At 32.9% G+C, this 27,185-nt stretch overlaps 1 protein-coding gene across 2 annotated transcripts in view; it reads left to right on the top strand.

Moving 5' to 3' along the window:
- The window catches only part of LOC142318311 (uncharacterized), a 38,594-nt gene extending 12,001 nt beyond the window's left edge, over window positions 1-26,593 (top strand). Inside the window, exons 3-5 of one of the 2 annotated variants that reach the window (XR_012754873.1) lie at window positions 2,670-2,810; window positions 15,994-16,103; window positions 26,014-26,593. Coding sequence is in view for 1 of the 2 variants with exons in the window: in XM_075354882.1 (XP_075210997.1) it covers window positions 2,670-2,810; window positions 15,994-16,053 (201 nt within the window). In the remaining variant the exon portion in view is untranslated. Of the gene's footprint in view, window positions 1-2,669; window positions 2,811-15,993; window positions 16,216-26,013 lie in introns of those variants that run through there. The other variant, XM_075354882.1, reaches the window with a different exon arrangement.
- The last annotated feature ends 592 nt before the right edge of the window (window positions 26,594-27,185 follow it).

Here is a 27,185-nt window from a genome sequence, read left to right as displayed (position 1 = left end):
TGTATATACTTTTTTATAGTTATTGTAAGTAGACTTTACATATGTCATTGTTTTAATTAGACTGTTTATTTATAAACATTACATTCATTGTCAAAGATAATGACACAACAGATAATCTTTAGTGGTTTGCAGTTGTATTTTAATAAATAGCTGTTTAATCATTTGGGCAGTTGTTCACAGTTTGATAAAATTATTTACTTATTCATTATTAAAACACTATGACTTAAGTGCAGGTTATTATTATTTAAATATCCACTTTCAGAAATTAAAGATCACACTTTAGTTTCAAATTAGTGTCAATCGGTGCTTTATACATTACAGTTTAAAGAAAGATTTGTAGTAGTCAAATGGTTTATTATATATTGTAATTATTTTTTAGTAATTTGGTTTTATTAATGTTTTTAATTTAATAATTGTAACTAACAGGAGTGGCATATATTTTACTTAAAAATAATATAATCATATGCTGCAGTTAAATCCTAAATTTATCAATTTACATAATAAACATGATAGATTTTTTTTATAATAAAAAGTGCTGCAATTAGTTGTGTTAGTGAATGAAAGGAATGTCAGTGTGGAAGGAGTACCATTGTGGAATCATCATCTGCTGTTTGTGTAGTACCACTGTGGAATCTTCTTCTGTTGATTGTTTGCAAATAGATTATAATTTATTAAATATAGAGCGGGCCATATTGATGGGACACATTTAAAATGCATTTGTGGAGCATGTTGAATACAACATTTATTACTAACTATGTGAAACACATTGCCAAAGGACTGGAGTTTTGCACTGTGTTCAGTGTTTGAAGATTACATCCCTTAGATGAGCACCACCTTGACAAGAACATTCTTTGGCCCTAAAAATCATGTTCAGCATAGTGTGACTCAGGGTTTCGGCAGGAATGGCTGCTAACTTCCCTTCGGTTGCTGTCCTTTAGTTCATTGATGGTAATGGGCTTTGTGATGTACACCTTCTTCTTTTGATATCCCCCCACAGGAAATAGTCCAGTGGATTTAGATCTGGGGATCTGAATGGCCAATGGATATCACCGAATATGGAGATGAGGCGTCCTGGGAAGTGTCGTTGAAGGATTATCATTGACACTACTGCACCATCTTGCTGTATCCCCATGTTCCTTAGGCCAAACTGTCTCATTTTGGGAATTAAAAATCTTCATAGCATTGTGTTGTACTGCTCAGCGGTGACTGTGATGGTTTCATTATGTTCATTCTAAAAAATTGGAATTACCACACAGGCATGACTCGCTGCACACCACACAGTAACATTGGCACTGTGCAATGGCATTTCATGTAACAGTTGTGAATTTTGTCTAGCTCAGAATTGATAGTTTTGTTTATTGACATAACCACTGCGGTGGAAATGAGCTTCATCGGATGTAATAAGGTGTTGCACAAAGTCATCACCTTTGCTGATTAGCAGTCACAGAATGTGGTTTGTTGAACCTTATTTTGGTCGAACAATTTATGCACCACCTATACCTTGTATGGATACAGCTGTAAGTTCTTTTTAAGGATTCACCACACACTGGTACATGAAATATGCACTTGATGACAGTTGCAGAGTTGACTTCTTTGGACTTTGGTCCATGGCATTGGACACATGTTCAGTGTTTGTTGGTACACGACAATCAAGGTTTCCCAGGGAACCATTTTTTGTTCATATTTGCAGTCCCACGAAAGTTGTGAACAGCACGCAATGTTCAGGATGGTACTACTCGTTTCTTAAAATGTTTGAAACACCATTGTGCTGTGATGATGGAGCTTCTACTACTGAAGAATGCCTCCACAATGTACAAAATTTCAACGACGGTTCACATCCCTCCCACAATGAAAGAAAAATATATCACTAACCTTGTGGTGTACCTTCTTAATATTTAGAAATCTTCCTGTTAAGCTACATGAGAAACATATACGACTGTTATTGCTTGCAGTATTCAAAATATAAATATGGCCCCTATATTTAATGTTTATCAGAATAATGTTACTTATTTGTACTGACAGTGCAGTTTCTACCTCAACTGAGTGGAGTACCAAGATTTCACATTATTAGTAATTATTTAAATACTAAAACAATTATTATATGTATTATATTGATCTTAACAAAAGAAATAAACAATAATTTTTAGAAGGTAAGTATTATATCCTTATTTATGTAGACCTATTCTACGATTATAGTCCAGGCGTATCTGTTTTAAAATGGGGACATATTTGGACTTTTTCAATATGATCGCTAATTTTTGGTTTAATGCCTCTAGAATATCATCAGAAATTATTATTTCAATATGCATCAGTTGAAAAAGTGTGCTTAAATTTTGATTAAAAATTTTTAAAAATCACAAAAATATCAATTTTATGAGAAAAAATGTATATTTTTACAATTTTTTATATTTTAAGTTTAAGCACATCTTTTTCAATTGACACATAAGGAAATAATAATTTCTGATGATATTCCAGATGCATTAATGCAAAAATTATCAATCTTATAGATAAAGTCCAACCCAAAAGAGATGCCTGGATATTAATTTCATATTACCTTGTAGGTTTTACAGTGGATCTGTATGTCTGTTTGTGTTGCCTATTAAATTTACTATAATAGATAATTCCCTTTATTTCTTAAATTTAATTTTTTATATATTTATTTTTTATAGAAAAACTCTACTTGTGTTTACCAGAATAGTAACCTAGATGGTATCAAATGCAAATATGATCTTGAGGCAAAACAAAACGAGTTATTTCCACTGCAGTCTCTGGATGATTCAAACAAAATATTTACAGAAATAGAAGAGCAGGTTGGTTATATTTTATTAAAACTAAAGTATTCTACATGGGCTTAATTCAGAAAGAAATGTCAATGTGCAACCTTAAAAACAATTTTGAAGTAATCGGTTTCTAAGTTCAGTTCAACTACAAAAAATTCAGTGATGATTATTTAGTTATGCATAAGCTTCTGAAGAGGTACTTTGATGTGCTGACAGAAGACTAATGCCTCAAACAAATTTAGAAATTGGGTTCACTTATTTTGACTTCTGCTTACTTTTTCTTACTAGTTCAAGCCTTTTTGTTTTTGTAACTATGTTGTATGTTGATTTAAACTAGGATTTTATACTTATTGTGGATTTTTTGATTTGTATGTTAATTACCTCAGTATAATCTTATTCAGATTGTTTAAAAGTTTGTGAAGGATTATAAACAATTCTGTTTAGCTTTTAGATAAATATTTTTTACCTAATCAAAAAGTTATTAAGTTTGAGGTGAATCCTAGAAATAGTAAAATAAGTAATGAAATATCTTCTTTAGTAACAAAAAAATTAAACTGCTACATGTGTATATACTTAACTTATAAGATTTCTTCCTCCATGATAAAAAGATTTCAGAAACTCATCATCTTTAAATACAAGATAAAAAAAATATATATTATAGAATTAGAAGAAGAATTTGTTAATTTAACATAAATCCATTTACTTGTGTAAGAACAAAGGTTGAAATATTTACTGTTATAATATTGGCATTTCTTAAAAATTGCATGTTTGAGTGTAAATTGTTTACAAATATCTCCATAACTATAACTATAATCTTCAGTAATTAGGTAAAGAACTAAGTGTTTTAAAGGTGTCTTGCGCACTATTTTCATGTTATAATATATTTATTTTGAAGGTTAAAAAACTTTATTTCAAATTTTTTACACAGGATATTTTGCCACACATCTAACCAATGTCATCTTGTGCTAGTCAGTGAATTTAGAAGAATTAATATATCCACTTGTGGGTATCCAGATGAATTATCTTGGCTGTATTCACTTGGCTCATTCTAGCATGTACAACAAAAAATTCCTCGATTGCATCGTGAAAAGATGGATGTTGTGAATTATGGGTAGCCACCTGAGCTTTGAAATTGAAGATGTTCCAAAATTTATGAGATATCTTTTCAATTTTGACTTCTATCACTTTAGGAATCTATGCTTCGTTTACTGGAACATGTATAGCCTATTCCTAGTTCAAAAGTAGCAATCCGTGTAATACAAAAGCATATTCGATGACTACCTTTATTCAAAGATATATATAGATGAATTACTTTTAACAGTGCAGAGTAGCAGTTATTCTGGTCTTGTTAAAACATATAATCTACATTGGATACAGAAAAGGTACCCTGTGATTATGTGTTCAAAAAGTTTTCCTGTAGAAATACATAAGCCCAAATGGATTTTCATTATAATCAATTATTCAGATGATTTCAAACAAATTTGAGTGTTTTAATTGTATTTCAAACACAGCCTGATACATGTTAAATTTGGTCTCTGAAAACATGTATAAATGTAGCAACCTAATGTTATATTTAGCTTCCATATTGCTAAAAAGTATTTAAAAAAGAATATAAGTCAGTATATTAGTTTATCCACATATTGAATGCAGTGTATGACAGCACAGCACAGGATCTAATCAAGAATACTGTAAACTGCAGGACAGTTCAAGACACTACATGTTGGATTACAGTGCTGATGCTAACAATAGTAGGGTGAACAAGACCTCAGTCAGTTGTCCTGGATAGTTTTCACTGTAGTCAGCACAACAAAATGGATGACTCACTAATCAAAGTGGTTAGGGACTATCCCATACTGTAAGTTACTTATAAAAAAAATATGCAAAAACAGATTTTAAAAGACAAAGTGTAAAGTAAAGTAGTCTTTAAACTTAATTATCATAAATGTAAGTTAAATTTAGTTATAATTTTTTTTTGTCAACTAGAAAGCTTTTACTATACAAATGTCTTAATAGCAAAATTATTTTGTTTATTATAATTATATAAAACAAATGAGCTGAGTATTTTTTGTCGTACAATATTAGGAGAAATAAGATATGTTTTGTCAAACCATAGAACTTACTGTTTTTATCTAGGTTATTAGGTTATTATTTAGTTAAAATAAATATTGTTTAAATTAACATAATATTTATAAATTAGCATGTAACAATTAGAACTTAATAATAATGTAAAAATATATAAGTAACGAATAATAAGACCAATCATCTATAAAATATTTCTAAATAAAATTACTTATCATTTCCTAATGTTTTGTTGAGAATCAAGTACTTCATATAAGTTACTGAGTAGTAAATGTATGGCTAGTCTACATCTTAGGTGCTAATTGAAATGTTTTTAATGTTTAATAATAAAAAAATCTATGTGTCAATTATACCCAGAGCTTAGCTGCTCTCTGCTTTGCTGTTTACGTATTGCACCCAATCGATCCAGTAGTGACAGGGGAATACAGAAGGTCCCCAGCTGCCCGTGCTCACTGCGGGTAATTGTTACATTTGTGGGCTTGCCTAGTGTTTCAGTTAGGAGGAAGACGGCGAGATTCTTGTTCTAGTAGATTGTTAGGGAATCTTTGGCCATATCCAAGTTCCAGGAGGTCTGCAAGTCCAGGTGGAAGCGTAAGCCAGAGCGTGTGCCATCGAGCTCAGCGCGATGGACATGGCAGCACCCACCTGGGTCAAGGCAACACTGGCAGTTGAGGTATTTTGATAAGCGAAGGACAGACCTGGCAGTTCTGCCCCGCTGGCTAAAGTAGTCCAGGAGGACCTGGAATACTGTTAGACTTCTTGGTGCTTCCCGGCAGTGTTATTGTTGGGACGAGGAAGACAATTCTTCCCCGTCTAGCCAAGATCAGAGAGCCTTTTACGGCGGTTTATAAGGGTTTCGAAGCTTTGGCCTCCAAGCCCAAGGAAGTGAAAGTAGTTTCAAAGGTGGTCCAAGCCCCAGCACAGCCCAGGTACTTGTTCATGTGCTTAAGACCAAGAGCGAGGCCAGCAAGGCGGCTTAAAAGCCAGAGGTCCTTTTTGTGAACTGGGTAGAGGGCTCGAAGACTACGAGCCAAGACCTGAAGCGAGATTTCTGGGCTGCCCTTCATGGTGATCGGAATAAGCTAAAGATAAGGAATATTAAAGAGACCAGCAAAGGGCTGGTAGTTGTGGCTGAAAATAAGGAGACAGTCCGCGTCATCAAGGAGTCTCCTGCAGTCCAGAAACTTGAGGTGAAGGTAGACCCCAAGCATTTACGAAGGCCCCGTGTCATTGTGTATGACATAGTATTGAGCCTCTCCGATGACGAGGTTCTGTCTCATCTGAGAGCAAAACACTGACTTGGACGAGGCTATGTTTAAGGATCAGTGTAGGCTCATATTGAAGACTGATAAGCATGATGCCACATGGTATCACGGTGTGTTTGACTTAGAGGCTGGTCTCCATCAGAAGTTCGTGTTGGAGGGACGAATCTTTGTTGACTTTGCATCCTGTCACATTCAGGAATATCTTGGCGTGCAGCAATGCTTTAAGTGTTGTAGGTTTGGCCACAGGGCCAAGTTCTGCAAGTATGCATCATTCTGCGCACATTGTGGCGAGGAAGGCCATAAGTGTGACGATTGTCCGCAAAAGAAAGAGGCTCCGTCTTGCGTTAATTGCTAAAAACATAGGCACTTAGTCAATAGTAAGGAATGTGGTTGCTATGTGAGAGCGGTTGAGATTTACTTCAACTCTCTCGATGGTTAGGTTTGGTCAACTTAATGCCCAGGGAGTTAATGCAATCCAAGTTGAGTTAGGTGAGGTTGTTGAGAAACAGAGCCTCGATGTTCTTCTACAGCACCCATATATGGTTAAGGGTGATCTGACAGGTTTTTCAGTCTGGAATAAGCCTGGTCGTTGAGTTCGATTCTCTCATGCGATTACAGATGCCCAGTTGCTGTCACATCATGGCTTATGCCGACAATGGGCTGCTGCTGGTCGAGGGCAATTCATGTGCCGAGATAGAGCTCAGAGCGACACAGGCATGCAAGGTATTAAGGTTGTGGAGTCTTCAGCATAAGATGGTTTTCAGTGCGGAGAAAACCACTATGATATTCTTGAAGGGTTGTCCAGCTGCAACCTGTCATCCACAGGTTGTGATGGACAGCATTTTGATTAGGTATGTTACCGTTCAGAAGTATCTGGATGTTATCCTTGATGAGAAGCTTCTCTTCAAGGAACACATCCAATTTATAGCGAAGAAGGCCATCAATACTTTCTTCGGTGTCTGTAGAGTCATTCATCCCAATTGGGGGTTGAACTATCGTATCATGCGTATTCTTTACAAAGGAGTCAGTGAGTCCATAATGTACACTGCACCCATCTGGGCTCATCATTTATAATTCCAATGTTATAGGGATATTCTTTTGCAAGCCCAGCGTCTTCTACTGTTAGCTGTTGTCGGTGGTTACAGAACTGTCTCGTGAGAGGCAGTCACTCTCGCCAGTATAAAAACCCCTTGATGTTTTGGCTATGAAGCATACTTAGCAGTATATTTCCAAGAAGGGAGGCCTTCTAACGTCAGGGCATATGCGAGAAATTGAAGACCAAGGTTTTGATCCTTGGCAAGCTAGGTGGAATGATTCTTCTACTGGTCGATACATGCATGGTATTTTTCCAAATGTTAGGGAGTTGCAAGCGATTAGCAGCTAGGTTTCCCCCAATCGACATATTACTCAATTTCTTTTGGGACATGGTGCTTTTAGGGATAGTTTGGCTAGATTTAGGTTGGTTGACTCTGGCTTGTGTCTAGACTGTAGGGTCGATGACACGGTGGACCATGTCCTGTATGTCTGTCTCCGGTACGAAGCTGTGTGTACCAAAGTTGTTAGGGAACTTGAGAGAGTAAACTCCTTTTTGAGCTGCGAGTCAACTGGTGGACTCGCAGATTTGGGCAATTATTTCTGCCTTTTTTCGATTCCTTGCCCTGCGCAGGACAGCTGAGAGGATCTAGTTGAGTAGGAACCTGGATGGCTAGGGTCTGCCTGGACAGTTTGACTGGCTGAAGGTAGGCGCTTTGGCAGCGAGCGACAGTTAGTTAGACACGAGGTGATTATAATTGCAAAAGTAGTGACTGCACTGCCGATAGGCATGGGATACCATGCAGTAATGAGGTTTATCGGCATTTTGATGATGGCAGATTAGAATGAGCAAATGACACAGTTGGGGGATGGTGTCTGCACTGCCGAGGGAATGAGATACCATGCAGCCATGAGGTGTAGGAGATGTAGGAGCATCTTGACGATGGTTTATGAGGTGAATGTCACATGGGACTCGTGATGGAGCCGAGTGGGAGTAGGAGGTCTGTCCGCCTCTCCCTGGTGGACCAGACCAGAGTCCATAATTTAACCTAAGTCTGGGGTTTCAACTAAAGTTGAGTTCACTAAGGGAACTAGGACTAAATTTCATTGTTGTAATCAACATCTTTGGTAGTATATTGTGTTTAATTGCCTCAAATTATGAGAAATTCACGAATTTGGCTCACAATAAGTAGAACTAGGGTTCGTGCTTCCATGTGCTCAGTTAGCTAATTCAGAGGGATACAATGTAGGACATTCAAGATGTCCAGACGAGGCCTACAGAGTAGGCAAAAGCTGAGTTTATAAATCACCAATGCAAATGTCTACTGAGGCATTTACATCCATGGCATCCCAACGAGGCCAGGCTTATTACTATGAGATGTAAAAAATCAGAGGGCAATAGACGATTCCTGTTAAAGCCCAACAGGGTTTGGAACGAGAGGGTGGTGTGGTAACCAGAATGTCACTAGGCGGGTGTCTTCCCCTAAGGGGTTGGGATGCTCTGCTTTTTCATAGAATACTTCCTGCTGCTGAAGTGAAATAATTAGTAAATTGTTCATTTATTGGAAAAGCTTACATGGCTCTTACATACATGGTATTTTCCTAATGTGAGAAGTATGCAGTTTGTTGGTAAATTTTCCGCAATTGGCATATTACACACTTTTTTCTGGACCATGGTGTTTTTCTAGATAGGTTGGTCAGTTGGTCAATTCAGACTTTTGGCTGGAGTATTGGGCCATTGATGATGTGTGCAATGTCTTAAATATCTGCCCCAGGTTTGAAACTGAACGTGCCAAAGTAATTTGGATTGCTTGTGAGGATCAGTTCTGGTTTTGATCTGCAAGTTAATTGGAAAACCAAAAGGGAATAGAACATAGTTGCTAGCTTTCCTGAGATTCTTAGCCCTGTGGAGGATAGCTGAGGGATTCGGATACTGTTATGGATGTATACATAGTACAGTAATCCAGATTGGTTAGCAGCCCACCTGGGTACTCACTTCGGCAAGATAAGTACTTTGCCTTCGAACCCCTGTTAAGATGAGAATGGATGAATTGAGAACTCTGTGACGGAGCTGCAATGTAGGAGAGTGTGAGCATTGACCCCGTTCCTGAAAGTGGACCAGAGCAGACAGAGATAGGGTATGTTTTCATTAGAAACTTATTAAATTTGTGACTGTTTCTTGATTTTTGTGAATAATTAGAACAAAATTGTCGTTGCTGCAGTCAACATTTGTTCTGTTGGTACAAGAATAATATTTTTGGTGTTTAAAAAACTCAGTCAAGTAATGATCTGAATGCATAGTTTAATTGAAGTTAGGTATGGGAAGAGTTTTGTGTGAAATCTTCAATTTTAGAGAAAGGCCAGAAGTAAGTTGTGTAATTACACTGATGCAAATGTCTGCTGAGGCATTTGCATCAGTGGCTTCCTGACAAGAGGCCAAACTGACTGTAATATGTTGTCAGGTTTCGAGGGTCTAAAAGACAACCTCTGGTGAAGCCCATTAAAGCTAGAAACAGAGGATGGTGTGGCGACAGGGATCAATACAAGGCGTGGGAATCTTCCCCTATGGGGGTCAGAATGCCACAAAGAATGAATTGAGTTTAACTCAATATTTCACAATGTATTATTTTTTCAGTACTTTAATAACTATGTGGAATCCATGTAGCTTTTACAGTATCATCTAGTCTCTCCAGTTTACATTGTAAAGGTCTATTAAAAACTTTTATAAATGTCTATTGTTAGTACATCCTAAAGAGTTGTAGAATTGCCATTGTTTGATGAATTGTGCATTTGGACTGTAAGAAATTGCTCATTTTTTAAATTAAATAGAATATTATAGTTTGTGACATTAATTTATTGAATATGATACTGTAGTGAGTACGACACTGTTTATTATACGGCAAAAAATGCACAACCAACCAACATTCATATCTTAACACATACTAACTGAATCATGCACGTAAATATATACAGAGTGAGTCTAAAGTATGGAAACCCTTCAACAAATTTAAAACCATTTCAGGTAGAATACTGTTACTTCAGAATAAGATATCCAAACTTTATCTCACTGCCATTTTGGGTACAGACATTGTTTTTATTTATTCCATTTTTCTTGTCGTAAAGTGACCTTTAAGATTATATATCACACAAAGGGTGTTAACATTTAAAATAAAAAAAATTGAGCTACAATCCCTGGGCCATCTCAAGGTTGAAGGAAGGGGTTGAAATTCTATTTCTTGTCAAAAGGTGAAGTAGTTGATTGATACCTTATTTTGACAGTTACAATATTCTATCTGGAACAGTTTTAAAGTTTTGAGGGGGTTTCCATACTTTTGACTCAGTCTGTATATACCTCACCAAAAATATCCAACATATCACAATATAAATATGCAAACAAATACACAACACACATATTATCGAGCCATTTTGTGTTAAATTTTGATGCTGTATGTTCCCAAATATATACATTGTTGGCTGTAATAAATAACGAGTCATCTTCCAAATTGCTTTGCACACTTGCGAAACATTGAACAAATTCTTTCTTCTGATTGAAAGCTATGGTATCTTTAGTAGTCAAACCTTTAAATAAGTAACATGTAATGAAATCAATAGTAAAATTAGTAAAACATTTTTAAAAAATACCAAAACTATTAATTTAAGGTTGTCAGACATCATGGCTGTACTGTCAATGTGCAGCTAATACATATAAAACAAATGCTACTGGTTTATATTTTTTATAATTGAGGAAGGTAAGAAAAAATTGTAAAAGAGGCTCTCATAGCGACACTTTCAGAAGACAAAAATGAAGGAGTGGAAATATTGGTATAATCACCAAACTTTCTGTTTATGAAAAACAATTGAAATTCCTTTTTGCTTTACATGGCTAACAGCAGACATAACCAATTTTTTGCCAGATGGAGCATGATCTTATGGTGGGAAAGTAATCATTGCATGTTTGAAAAAAATCACTAGAGTTGGGTAACGAAACTAATATGGAGTGGGGGTAAAAAAAGGAAAATGGATGATCCAGTCCTCTATTAAAAGAGTCTGCGATCATATTACTAACAGACCATATAAAAAGAGATGAACTTAAAAAATTATTGTTTTTTTTAATAGGCTTTCACTTCCTCCTCAAGCAAAAAGAATTGCTTCCAAAGGAATTCTTTTTGTTGGCAAAACTTAATAAAAAAAAATCATGAAAAATGGAGAAAATTTGGTTTGATTTTGGAACAGTTTCTATGAAAGATGTTTTAAAAGTTCTATCAAATTGGAAACCACATGCTGTTTTCTTTTAAGACAGTAGGAGGTCATATACTCTCATAAATCATTCAAACAAACTAGATCCATTAAAATTTGAGGATTAGCTAAATTGTAAAATATTACCAACATGATTAGAAAAAAGAAATTACTCATTGAACAACTTCAACAGAAGATTATTTTTATTTTTAATAGGTCGCTGATTGAAAAAGTTTACAAAAAAGTGATCAGATATTTCAGCTGGTGAATAAGATAAATAGAATTTGGGAAAAGGCCATCAAGATGGAAAGCAAAGGGTCTGTGATGAAGCATATTTTCAATCTGTTGAAGAGAAAGCTTGTTAAACCACTAGAAAACAATATTCATTTTATTTTTGTTTGCTACTTCATTATACGTTTTAGTATACTTATTTACGTTTTAGCTTCAATACTTATTTGATGATCCTGATAGAGTGTGGTCATATTACATAGAGCGTACTGACATTATTGTGTTCTCATAAATACTTTTCTTTTTAAAAAGAATTCATTATGTTTTTATTTGATTTTTTAATCAAATTGATAAACAGAAGTAGAACACCTACCTCACTCAAACAGATGGCTAATTTTTCCATTATTATAGATTGCTGAGCTATTGGAATTGACTTCCCTTCATATCACTTTAAATTGTGAATTACATAAAACTGGCTTTTACTAATGAAAATACCACCTGAAGATTGATTATTTAAAACATTAAAACAAATTTGCCATTAATATTCCTTTTCATCAAGAAAATGATTTATTTTGACCATTAATTACAGAAATAAAGTTTAAAAAATCATCAGATACTAGATAAACAAAGGACAGAACATTAATGCCAGTCATGAAGCTTATAACAAGTGAGCAATGCGACTGCTACTTAATGTAATTAACCCTGCACTTAATTCAATATGCAATCACTGCTTGGAGACCTGTTGTGTTGTGTTGTCCTATGTACATTCAGTACATAGCCAGTTATTTTCTTGCATCAGTTAATGTTAATTATTAAATACAGCATAATCTATTAATAGAGTAATCTATTTATGATGTGAAACTTTCTACAGCAGCTAATGCTTCCCATTACCATTATCATTTTTTATTATATAGTTTTATTAATGCATAGTTTGGTCTCTGCATGCTTCTACAAGGGTAAGTCAATTATTATCTGCAATGTAGTTATAAATTTTATTGCAAATAAATAGGAAACTTATGTGTACATCATTTTTCAACATAGTCCCCTTGCATTTCAACGCACTTGGTCCATCGTTGCACAAGGTTTCTGATGCCCTCATAACAGAAGGTTTTCAGTTGAGTTGCGAGCCAGGAATGCACGGCTTCTTTCACTGTTTTGTCTGAGGTAAATCGAAGGCCCCCTTATGCCTCTCTGAGTGGACCAAACAAGTGGTTGTCAGAAGGGGCAAGATCAGGACTATACAGAGAATGAACCAGTACTTGAAAGTTGAGTTTCTGGAGCGTTGCAGCAGTATGTAGACAGACATTGTCGTGCAACGACACAACACCTTTTGACAGCAGTCCTCTGTGTTTGCTTTGAGTTGTAGGCTTCAGCTTGGCAGTAAGCATCTCACTGTAACGCGCACTGTTTATTGTCATGCCCCTTTCCTCATAATGTTCCAGTACTGGGCCGTGATTCCCAAAAAACCGTAAGCATCAGTTTTCCTGTGGATGGTTGGATCTTGAACTTTTTTTTGCAGGGTGAATTTGGATGTTTCCATTCCATACTCTGCCGTTTACTCTCCGGCTCGTAATGATGGATTCATGTTTCGTCACCAGTGATGATTCTGTTTAAGAAGTTGTCCTGTTTGTTACCATAGCGATCCAAATGTTTTTGGCAAATGTCCAAGCGCGTTTGTTTATGCAACTGTATGAGTTGTTTTGGGACCCATCTTGGACAGACTTTATGAAACCCAAGTCTGTTGTGGATGATTTCGTAGGCAGAACCATGACTAATTTGCAGATAATGTGCCACTTCATCAATAGTTACTCGTCTATCTAAGAAAACCATGTCACGTGCACGCTCAGTATTTTCCTCATTTGTAGTGGTAAACAGTCGTCTGGCTCTTTCATCATGTGTAACACTTGTGGAACCATTTTTGAATTTTTCAATCCATTTGTAGACACTCCGTTGCCGCAACGGAGTGTCTACAACACTCTGTACAGTACACTTCATGGATCAAAGTGTCCACAACACTTCGGTACAGTACAGGAACTGTACTGTACCGAAAGTCTACAATGAATTTCGGCCCCTGATAAATTTCCAACCACAAAAAACAGATCACTGAACATTCTCTTCTTTGGTGCAAACAGAAAGCGGAACAGCCATGGTTAACGGCAGGGCAGCGATAATGGAACTAACCTAGCAGCAACAAACCTGCACAGACATAACAACAACTAAACCTACTTCTGTACGTTTTCTGGTACCAGTTTTCTTCAGAAATGTTTCATTACTATTTTACAAAGTCTTCATCCCAGTCAACTACTTTTTCCACTGCCTCCTTCTTTAAGTATTTATGAGATGCAGTCGATTTTTTTTATTCTTCATTTCTTTAATCCTTTCTGTACTTCACGTTTTACTATCAATGCTCCTTTAACCTATTCATCTACCTCCCATTCCATTCTATCTAGTTCTTCAGTTTTACTCATTTTATATGTAGGTCCTGCACATACTCCTTCTATATTTCTCTTCATGTAACCTGCCATGAGATAGATTACAAACTTAGCATCCTACTCCTCAGTTTCTCTCATTTTACCATTTCCTTTACATTTATCTCATGTAATGCTCTTCATTTTCCTACACATCATATCACTCTGCTCTTTCTTTTTCTATATCCTCAATATGATTGCATTCTTTCTTCAGTCACCTTTTCCTAGCTTTTTGTGTTTCCCTCCTTAACTCATTGTTTAATTTGCAATACATCACTATTTCATTTTCTCCTGTCTTATTCTTATACTGCCTTCTTTCTTCCATTTTCTTTATAATTAATGTTGTTACCCATGGGTTATTGGATCTGTTTCCCTCATAACAGCTTACTTCCTCTGTTGTTTTTATTATGGAATTTTTTATTCTAATGTAAGTCTCTTTACTATTCTCATTTTCCTTTTATCTTTCTTTAATTGGCTTACCTAATTTTTCTCCTACTCTTTCCTCATCAGATTTCTTCAACTTTTCTTAAGTTTTTTTTTAACTACCATTGGTTTTTCTACTTTTTTTAAAACTATTCTCAATTTCATCATAACACACATAAGTAACACACGATCACTATTGCTTCTACACCTGGTAATCCATTGGCTTTCTTAACAGCACTTCTATACTTTTCATCTACTAAGATATGATCTATCTGATAGTGTGCTTTGTCTTAGGGGATACCCACATACATCTTCTCCTTCTTCTTCTATGGTTTTTGAATCAAGTGTAGGTTATATATATTTTTTTTCTTTTGGGATAATTCTGCTAATCTGTTCCCCCTTCCATTTCTTATCTCTTAGCTAAATTTTCTTACCACACTTGCTTCTTCATCTTCACCTTCTCTAACCACAGCATTCCAGTCTCTCATCAGTACCTTATAACAGGCTTTTTCAAGTTTTATTAAATCTTTAAAACTAATGCATCTCTTCAATAACTTCATAATTCAATGTTGGCATATATACTTGTACTATAACTAAATGTTTTGAAAACATCCAAACTGTTGATATTAATTTATCATTTATATAACAGCATACTTTCTGAACCCATTTTTCTTCCAGAGTAGAATGTGGTAACTCACTCTTCATTTCCCCTATCCTTTACACCTTACTTCATTCAGTTCTAATGTATCCATTTTATTTGTCTTTTCCGTCTTGAGATTCTCAAGCTTTACACTTTATAACAAAGTCTTGACATTCCAAGTTCTATATGCAGTCTTCTCTAGGAAATCTGAATGAGAAGTTACTTTAACTCTGGAACATATAACATCATGACGTAATGCAAGGAATTATCAGTAGGATCTTTAATATGGTTTTCTGTTGCCTTTTGTATTCTAATACCATTGAGTTTCTTAAGAAGTTCCTCTGTTTTTATAGACAGTCTCCTACCCCAGGGCAATAAAATGCTCTGTACCCACCATTGCTCATCTGCTTTCTTAGGGGCTGTTGATATTTGTAATAAGGAATTTCAAGGAGAAATTTCTTATTCTGGGAGTACCTCGGTTCCTTCATTCATTAACTACTTGTATATTCTGTACTAGCAGCTGCTAATATATACAATTGTTGCCCTCACTCTACCACTGGGATGTGAATATCAGAATTTTCCCTTCTCCATATTTCAGACATTAATAGCATATCCTACATTCTCTAGTGCTTTTAGAGAGGATATATGTAACACAACATTAAAGTTCACCCACATAAAAGCTCAACCCACCAATCACTGATAATTAAATTTTTCAGATTGGAGATACATACAAGTAAATATCTATGTGTGCTAGTTGTTTGTTTAAAAATGTATTTAAATATTTACTAAAGTGTTATTTCAGAATTACTCTGGCTGTTGATTGTAAAAAAATTGTTTTTTAGGTGGCAAAATTTATTGATGAAAAAGATGAAATTCTGAAGGTCGTTACCTCAACAATGTAAGCAGATTTATTTAATAACCTCAAGATATTGTCACTCATTTTAAATAACAGGTGAACTAAATTTTGTAATTCAAAAACTGATATAATAATTTTGTGCATAATCATGTTATTTAATTTTTTTATGTATATTTATATGGTTAATAAAGATTTATACTACACGTAATGTCTTAAAAATTCTTAGGTCTAGCTGAATTTATAATTAAGGTAGGTACTTCCACACTAACCTGCCAGGTTAGTCTAGTGATTAAACTCATAATCACAAAATCAGCTGATTTTCAAAGTCAGGAGTTCTAAAATTCAATTCCTTGTAAAAGCACTTGCATACATTTATTTGGATTTGATTGCTAGACTGTGGATATCAGTGTTCTTTGGTGATTGGGTTTCAGTTAACACCAGTAGTAGTTGACACCACAAGTAGTTGTTTCAGGGGTGGTCAACCTGAGTTTAATCCAGACTACATGTTTACTGCTGCATTTACACTTACATGTTCTACATCTGCAGCTGTGTCATCAGACATTAACAGAAAATTGTTTTTTGAAATGTACTGTTCCTGATTGGGAATTTATCCCAATTTCTCTTGGGAGAAATAGAAAAAAATGGGCACATGCTTTTGGGACTTGCATCTTCTTGGTTGTGGTTCTTCTTATGATACAGATCCTCCATGATTAGATCACCTTGCTGACCATTCACCCTTTTATCTTATGCTTGATTTCTTCACAATTTTGAGTCCTGTGGATTAAATTCTGATTAAGATACAGGGAATACAGGAATGTTATTCTTAGTGTGATTTGGTTGGTTACACAGCTCTCTGTAGATCTGTCTAGAACCCTGTTAAATGTTAATGTCTGCACAATTAGCATATTTCTATTGAAAAAGTTTGACTTCTGAATCATTTTCAAAATGCAAACAGCAGAAGTTTCCATTCCACGGAAAATTACATAGATTTAGGACACAAATGCAGTAATAACATAGTTTTCCATTTCATAGAAAATGTATGTCTTAATTTTCATAGAGTAATCTGAACAAATTTCAGACTATCAATTATATTGTAATTAACTAATATATTTTTTTAGCAAGTTTTTTATAGGTAATTAATTTATCACAGCTTAAAAAGTTAAAAGTTAGAAATGCTGATTGTTATCACTCCACCACAGAACTAAACTGATAAAAAACATAAGCATTTGGCTTTCAAGGAAGTTTATAGTACTTTTAAAACTGTATTGTGAAGCTGTTTTTTTACTCATCTCTTACTTCCTTTGCTACAAAGAAAGCTAAATACCACGTTTGGGAAAACTATGTGTTCTCGATTAATTAATTGTTTTTCAACTTAATTCAAGAAAATTGTGAAAAATAAATGAAAAAGAATGGCTACCCTCAAGTTGTTGAAATTGCAAAAGAGGCTGTTACTTAAGCTGGACTCATGTTGTTTATTTTTTTTCAACCTTTTGTTATTTCAGTGTATTTTTCATACAATAGATTTATAATAATGTAGTGAAAACTTATTTCATATATTAGATTTTTATAAAAAAGCATACTAACAAATAAACTGTCAAATCCAGTTAAAGAAGATTACAGTTAATAATTTACAAAAGTGATATTTCAGAATTACTCTGGCTGTTGATTGTAAAAAAAAAATTGTTTTTTAGGTGGTAAAATTTATTGATGAAAAAGATGAAATTCAGAAGGCAATGCAAACAGATTTATTTAATAACCTCAAGATAAAAAGCTTAGTTAGGTGTAGTAAATTTTGTTCGCATGCCCATGTAACATTTTGGGCAATAAAGATAAACATCTTCAGCCAGGCAAGTTCCTCAGTCAGAAATCCACATTGTGCTGAAAAAAGGTTTTCCAGAGATTTTTTAATGTTCAACTGAATCGTGCCAGTTACACATAATATTTAAATATTAATTTTAATTAACATTAATGCAAGTACAGTGCACATCAGTCTTTTAGGGGTAATTTTTTATATATAAAAGTACCTAAAATTCAGTAAATATATTAACCATAAAGTTCTAGACAATAAAATTCTTCCCTTTATATTTCCCTAATATAGTAGAACTTTGTTTTACCTTACTGGTTTTAATAATTTCCCACTAGTAATAATATATTTTGTCTAGCCCACTAATAGCCTATTAGAACAATGTTAAAATTTCATGGCTTTAAAGATATCATTTCTTTCTTGTAATATAATTTTTAATCCAGTGGCAAGAAATTGTAACAACTATTTTCAGCATTTCTTGATGACCATTTTGATAGTTTCATTTTCAGGAGAGAAACATGGAATAACTAACAAATTACACTTTGCAAATGTCATTTAGCAATTGTCAGCATCTGTAATGCTCTGTGTAAAATATGGTTTAGCAAAAGAATATTCTGTATAATTGTAATAATGTAGATGTATAAAAAAAAATAAAACTTTATATAATGCCTAACAGCTACCTTAGATTTAAACTGTTGTGAATATAAAATAACATTAATAATGTACAAAGCACAGGATTAATTTATTCTTGAACATTTCCTTGTCTCTACAAATTCATAATATCTTTTAAAATCTTGCCAAGTTAATATTTTATATATCATATATTAATAGGAAAAGAATAGCGTACTTTTATTATATAAAGTACAATACTAAATTCAAATGGAAGGACATCATGCTTGATAATAACAGTCATTTCTAAAGAAGAATCTTTTTATAAGAAAGATTTAGTGAGGTAAAACATATTCACAAGTTATTTTGTAGTTTACAGAGTAACAGATTGGGTGTGGTAGGGCTGGTTCAGTGGTTGATGTTACTTTTCCTCCCACAGTATGGTTAATGCAGGGAAAATTGTCATACATTACATTAATTACTTAAGAAATTCAAGTTACACTAATTTTACCATTAAAATTGTAACTACTTTAAATATTGTTTAGCAAAATATTTAACCATTCGCTTCCTTTATAACATTATTATTTCAATCAAAAAAAGATGTTAACAGTAAGATAACAATCAACGTGCAGACAGGCAGTTTTATCACTTAGGCTATTTCATTGTAAGGTAAATTTAAGAGAATCAGATAACAGTATATAACTGCAATTCATATAGGCCAGTTGATCACTCATGAGTAATGTTTATAAGCGGATGGACACTTTTTCGTTAAGGTATGTTGATTATTCAGTTCTAAAATTGATTGATTTCTACTTGTATGGTTTGCATGTTCTAGTGAAACAATCTATAAAACATTTAAAAGGTATTTCGATCTGATTAGAGGCACCTAGCATTTAATTAAGGAGAAATGACCTCACGTAATAGAAAATCCAGTAACCTAACCTCTCTCTTGAACAAAATAATTTGTTATAAAAAAATATATATAATGAATATTTCACGACCCCCCCTAACACCAACCTAGTTAAAATTATTTAGCTGTGTTGATAGGGATGGGTGTAAGTTCTAACGTGATGTGTATGTGCTTCTTGTAATTGGTGAACATGTGCCATGTCAAACATGCATGTGATACATTTGAATACGTCATGCTCAGCTGTATAAAGGATTACAGAACGTCAGTTTAATTTTGAATGCGAATCATGCATCTAGTACTTTAAGTTTTTAAAAGTGTAGTTTCACTGAAAACAGTGTAACTTTTTTTTCAATTAGATTCTTATGTTAAATCGATAAATTTGTGAAAAACCTAAATGAACCATCTATCTATATCCAGTGAATCGATTAGTAAAAATACAAGATTGTACAATGACAGTTATTTAAATTATAGTTTTACATCATTGGATGGAAAGCTTAAGTGCATTATTTGCTTTCAAGTCCTCTCCGATGAAAGCATGAAGCCATCAAAATTAATTCGACACTTGGTAACTAAACATTGGATCATAAAAGAAAACCCTTGGAATTTTTCAAAAAAAAATTATATACTTTGAGAAGTCAACAATCTTCTGTTTGTTAAGTCATACTGATAAAAAGTACACTTAAAGTAAATTATCTCATAGCATTCAGTGTAATGTACTTGTAGAAAAATTCAGCAGTTCAGAATCTGTATTCATGGCATTTATTATTTTGTTCAAGTTAGGAAACTAATTATTAAAATATAAAACAAATAACTTTTTTCTGATAGCGGTTTTAGTAAAATCATCCAGCTTTGTCATTTTCACGTGCTTTCGTGTCTTTTTAGGGCTAACATGTTTACCATCAATTTTGTGTTTCTTTATTACATTAAAAATTGTTTTTTCACTAACGCCTGTTGCACTACTTGCTTTCCTAGCAATATTTCTGACTGCAGTTTCAGGTTATCTTATTTTAAGGAAATTCAGATTTAGTCAAAAGTATAGAAACCCCTCAAACAACTTTAAAAACATTCCAGATAGAATATGTAATTTTCAGGATAAGGTATTGGTCAACTACTTTACCTTTTGATAACAAATAAAACTTCAACCCTTCTTGGGGGTGGCCCAAGATTTTAACTTAAATATTTTAAATGGTAACAGCCTTTGTGTGATACGTCATTCAGACCTGAATTTTAGTGCCTAAAGATAATTAATATTAGATGTTATACTTAAAATCTACATATTTTTTTTATTAATTTACAACTATACACAAATGCAAGAATCTTTCTTACAAACCTGTTATCATAATGTACTCAATTGAATACATTGGGTCTCTGTTATAACATTTTCTTTATAAAAGAAACCACTGTATAATATCAATAGTTTTACTCACCCTTTTAGCTACTGTGCTCAGTTATTCTGATATTGTAATAAGTAATAATACTGATATTACATTAAATAAAGTATAATTATTGTATGGTTTACAGTTTTAGTTGCTTTCTTGGGTTATACAACAAATTGTAATTTTAATCATTAAATACTAATATAAGTATTAAATCTATAATTAGATAAAAGAAAAATGTTATTCGTAAAGCCTATCGCTTAGTGTGAAAATTTAAACATCTTCTGACTTTATTGAGGCACAAATACAGCATTTTATTCTTGATCTCCCTCTTACACTGAGGGAATTTAAATCTGATTTGCTGGGTAATTGTCATGTAAAGGCAGGTGATCAATCATATCAAACTGAACTTCCTGTTGTCTGATTTCTCCCCTTTTCTGTTTAACTACAGGAGAAGGTGATGAACTTGGTTCTTACCTTACTTCTTTTCCATTAATGTTTTACAAGTGGCCATCACTAACTCTTAGTCTGAAATGTAATAAATAAAGAATTTTTTGGGATGTGTAGTTAAGAGTAATTGCATCTTGTATATATTTCAATCAACTATGAACTATTGAAAAGTCTACAGCATGAAACTTGCGCAGAGAGTCAATTTACGTGATCTGATAAAGATTCTATAGTAGTTTACCAGCTGATTAAACTTATTGACACCACCCATTGCTTTATTATAGTTTTTTTTATGATTTCTGGTTCATCTATTTAAATATATTTTATTTATTTCTTTTGTCAGAAATTCATCGCTTCATTTTGTCAGTTGTTCCACAACCTACAAAATTGTAGCCAACTGTCACACCCATTTCACCAACATAGTATCATCCAAATTGATGTTTCAAATGAAGCATCTCATTTTTATTTTAATGCCTCCCTGCCACTAATTAATGGTGGCTTAAAAAACCAATTAATTCTTACAGTTCTTGCTGTATGAATTTGTTTCTGGGCCAATGCTTGGAACAAATGGTATGATGAAAAGTAAATGTCAAAATAAAGCTTATGGTTACTTTCACCTTGTACACGTTCACAAAGTTTAAGGTCTGCACTTGCACCAAGACCATAAATTTTCATTGTATTTGGTCAAGCTCAGTTGTTTTACCTTTGTAAAGTATAAAATCAAATACTTTTTTCCGCACAACATAAAGATTTTTATGCCCCAAGGCATTGGCTTTCCCTTCACATACTGCTTTACATTGAACTTCACAGTGAAAGGGACCATAGATTCATCCACACACAAATTTTTGTTGTTTTAGCTCTAAGCATCTCTTCCTTATAACTTCAAAAGTAGGATGCACTTTAAAGAATCTGTCAACACATGGAGTAGGCATTTTAAATTTTTTTTCAAAGTGCAGATTTGATCTTAATCGAAAAAATTATCTCATGACGTGTTTTTTAAAAATACATACATTTTCAGAGAGTTGTATTCCAGTATAGTTTTACTCTTGGGAACTTCAGTGACCCTATTATTATGTGCAGAGTAAATAATGTTGTAAGTACATCAGTTGTTTGTTTAAAATTAATGTTGTTTTTTGCAACACATAAATCTGGTATATATATCTTTTAAATTAATCTATTGGTGATAAGGTGTCTGAATTTCAAAATGGAAGCTATCAAATTTAGTTGTTTGTTTAAAAATGGATCTGTGTCACCATTTGATGTCACTCTTAGATGTTAAAACAATATCAGAATAAAATTCAGGTAAATTTGACAAATTGAAATTATTATCTGCATTATTATTGTCATCTGCTTCTGCATCATCTACTTTCTAAGTTACAGTTAGTAGCATCTACATCAGCTCCAATTTTATTACTATTAATATTAATTTGCATATCTTTATAAACATAATTCAAGTCATTTACAATGTCATTTTCATCATGACGTATGTCACACTCAGAGAGGTTGCCATCAAATAACTTGTCTATAGTTTGGTTTTCATTTAAATTGTCCAAAAATGTAGGCATATCATTTGAAACTATTACTTGTAGTAAGTTGCAATATTTATAATAACGAATATACACTTAAAATATTTTAAGTTAACACAATCATATACGTAAAAAAACAAAAGTACAAGTCACTACAGTGGTTGCCAATAAAAAATAAGATTATGTTATGTTTACTTTGCCGCTGACGTGTAGTACTCAAACAAGTTCCTAAAGTTTTACGCATAATGAACTAAATTTTACATTTTTTAATGTTGTATGTAAATAAATATAACAAAAATATTATCCTCTATCATTAAAAAATTCATGAAAATTTAAAGAGACGCAAGAAATTCGTAATGAATCTGGCACTAACATACATAACCCTGAAAATGGATGACTCCATTGAAAGTAATTATAGTAGTGACATGTTTTTCTAGATGGGGCCAGTTTCTTGCATACTAAGTACCAGTACCAGTAGCTGTAAAAACCATATGGAACATTCAAACACGAAAAAATTTCTTCTTAAAACTGTAGAATTGTTGGCTAAGTTAATGAACCATTTGAGTACTCCAGGTCTGAAAAAGACTACATTTCATTTCATTCATACATATCATCCTCACTCATCTTCTGAAGTACCAGTAGTACCTTACGGTGCTTCCAGAGTACCGTAAGGTATTACTGCTAAACAGAAAAAGAAAAAGGTTTGAAAGGGTTAAAGATCTCTTAAAGACAAGAAAAATGGTATGTATAAAAAGTTGGTACAATGTCTGTACTCAAAATGATGATGGGATAAAGTTTGGATTTTGAAAAAACTTACATAGATAAATTAAGGAAGTGTTATTGAAAATAAATACGTTCATAAAAATTTGATTAAATTGATATTTTCTAATAAATATTTAAAAAAAAAAAATTATTATGCATAAGATTTACTTACTACATTTCATTTTAATAAATATACAAAATGGCCCCTTTCTGTTGTTTGACAGTGTGCCAGTTGGTTGTAAAAGGATATACCTCATTCAATGATTCGCTTGTGATATTTTGTGCTGCTTCTTGAATTTTCTTTTGTAAAATCATCAATATCTTGGGCTTATTATGATAAACAATACTTTTCCAGTGGCCCCATAGAAAGTAATCCAATGGTCTCAAGTAAGGTGATCTTACTGGCCGTTCTATTTGACCGCTTCGGCCAGTCCATCTTCCAAGATAAAATGCATTTAAAATTTCATATACCTGAAGATTAAAATGAGACAGGTCACCATCTTTTTGAAAACAAATGTTTTGGATCATCTTCCAAAAAACAAGCCAATGTTTGGAATGATATAGTTGAATCAAAACCTTATATTTCTCTGCGTTTAAATCTCCATCAATAAATATAACTCCTACTAACCATCCACCAAAAAAAAAAAAAAAAAAAAATACCTGCCCATACATTTACTTTGACTGGATACTATCTTTGTGCTTCATGATACCAGTCCGGATTAATGTCAGTCAAGTATTAACAATTATGGTGATTTACACTGACATTTAAAAAAAATGCGGCCTCATCACAAAAAATATGTTTTAATAAATTATGTTTTTTATAAATATGTTTTAATAAATTAGTATCTGCATAAATATTGTTCATCATAATTTCGCAGAAATCAAGTCTTCGATCATAGTAATAATTAAGTTCTTGCATGACAAATTTTGAAGGGTTTGAAATTTTCACTGAACTTTGGCTTAAACTCTTTGGTTATGTTCTCATGCTGCTGTTAAAGTCAAGGAATGAGGATTCTCAATAAAGTCTTGCATAATCTCAACAATTTGTTCCAGATTTAGGCCTACTTGGTTTTCCCCTATTATTAATGTTCCCAGTTTCTTCAAATCATTTGATGGTTTTTCGCACTGTGCCTTTTAAGATGGCGTTATGATTATTAAATATTGCACTGAACAATTCACAAACTAACTCTTTATCACCAAAGCCTGTCATCCCTACTGTTTATTGCTATCAACAAGTCAAAAAAGGTAAAAAAGATGTAAATAACAAAAGTGGCTTACAAATGCGGTAAAGATAGACAAACTCAATTAGCCAACCAATCACAAAAAAAATTGTCATAAGAAACTAACAGTGTAGTAATGAAACACTTTAAATGTAATATTACGCAACAATGAAGTAAGCTTTGTTTTTGCAATAATGGTAAGAGACCATCAATGATCAGCTTATCAGCATGATTATGTGACAATATTTTTATTTATTTACTCATTAAATTGGAACAAAAACAATTTTTTGTGTTAAAAAAAAATTAATTTAAATTTTAAAATGATTAAATCAGATTAAATTTAATTTCTTTTAATTTTAAAAATGAAAACTATCCTGCTGCCATTTTGGGTACAGACATTGTACCAACAATTTATTTATAACACTTCATGTCTTAAAGAGACCTTTAAAGTGATGTATCAGAAAGGTTGTTGGCATTTAAAATATTCGAGTTACCATCCCCTGAAGAAGGTGTTGAAATTCTATTTCTCATCAAAAGGTTGTTGACCAATACTGTATACTATCTCCAACTTTTTTAAAGTTGTTGAGGGGTTTCCATACTTTTGACTCACTGTGTATATACATGACTGATAATTTTTTTTTTGGAGCTACATAAGGGTTTTCCTGATTTATGTTTCATAACAGAATCACTCATTGGCACAAAAACAAAGGGTAAATTAAAAGTAATGAAAATAAGACTTATAAAAATTAAGTATAAAACTGTATTGTACAATTTGGAGTAACATGATAACACAGACTGAAATACTTTCATTCACTGAACTGAATAATGGTGTGAAGCATTACAAATAATATTATTAAACAACAATAACAAAGACTCAACAAAATGTTTAATTACTTATCAATGGCATGCCATGGTACCAGACATGTGATAGTGCACCATTACACTTGTAAATCAATAATTCTACTTGCACATAAGAGTGACAAAATGATTCAGCGTAAACTACTGAAATATAACCAAGTAAAGGTTAGTAAAACTAAGCTTGCATAATTTTATATGTGGCAAATAATACTTTCATTTTCTTTTGACATTTTTTGTAACTCTGGTAATTGATATGATGATATTGTCCTTGATGACACCAATGTTGAAAACTTTTCCAATAAATGGGTCATTACTGATGCAATTAACTGCATAAATTGATTTTGATTAAGACCTAATTTTTTGCATCCACACCCAAAATGTGACTTAATTTCCTTGTAATAGACCTGAGGAAGGAGATAATATGAAACTGTAATGATAAACATTTGATTTGACAAATTAATGGTTGATGAAAACACTTTTTATCTGTCTGACAGGAAGAAGCAGCTATGGGGAAATTAAGCTAGGATTTGGGTATTGATGGAAAAGACTTGATCACACAAGCTGAAGGAAAGGTTAAAGGAATAGTGATGAAGCATGAGGGAGGCTAGTCTGCCAGGATATAAATAATGATAAGAATTCAAAAAATTGTTAATAGCAATGTTAAAATTCTGTATTATAATAATTCAGGCTTAGCAAATTAGATTTTTTAAATTGTTTTAGTACATTTGTGTCTTTAAAAAAATTGTTGTCTGTTTAAAAAAATCTTTAAATTTTGATCTTAATTCATTTAAAATCAATTTTAGTGAATCATTAAAAAAAGCTCCCTGATGCATGGATCACCAAATTTTCAAAAAGATTGAAAACATTTTTCAAAATTATGGTGTTAATGAATTCTACTTGGTTATTACTTTATGTTGTTGAGCATCTTGGCTTCAAAGATTAAAAGATTTAAGTATAATCAAAGAAGTATTTTTATATTTAATAAAAAAAATTTTTTTAATCAACAGCATTATAATTTATTACAATATGTATATGTACATTATATTTTTTCTTTCTCCCAGCTACTGATGTTTATATTTTTGAGCTTCTGAATAATAAAAGAATTTTTTTATTTAATATTTTATATGAATGTTGTCATATTGTTTGAGTCACCATAACTTTCCATTCCAGTTTTTTCAAAACATATAAACAACATAAAAGCCATATCAAAAAATCTACAATCGTAACCTTTGGTATGGCTTTGAACTTTGTGAAATGTTTTCATATTTGTGTTGTACAATTTGAATAAAAATTTTAAATCAATTTTCTTAAGGCAGAATTGATTCAAACTGTTTTTGTTCCCATTCAACTACATGGGATGGCGGAATGGGGTATAAACTTGCAATTCATTTTAATAGATTTCTTTAAAAAAGATTGTTCAGCTGAGCTTAAGAAACAGTACCTAAGTATCAGAAGTTACTACAAAGAATTGTGTAAATGGAAAACGTAAGCCCTGATCTATGTTATACATTTTCAAAGAGATAATACTTTGTGGGAGAGCTTCCATATTTTAAAAAGAGGGATTCAAATGCAGTATGTATAGGTATATTTATCAGAAGAGTATAAAACTATTTTAAAGGACTACTTGCAGCTGAACCAGTGACAATTCAGTTGATTATACAGCTAT

This window comes from Lycorma delicatula, chromosome 1 (assembly GCF_047948215.1).
Source record: "Lycorma delicatula isolate Av1 chromosome 1, ASM4794821v1, whole genome shotgun sequence".
NCBI classification, from domain to species: domain Eukaryota; kingdom Metazoa; phylum Arthropoda; class Insecta; order Hemiptera; family Fulgoridae; genus Lycorma; species Lycorma delicatula.
This window is presented reverse-complemented; position numbering and strand designations above follow the sequence as displayed.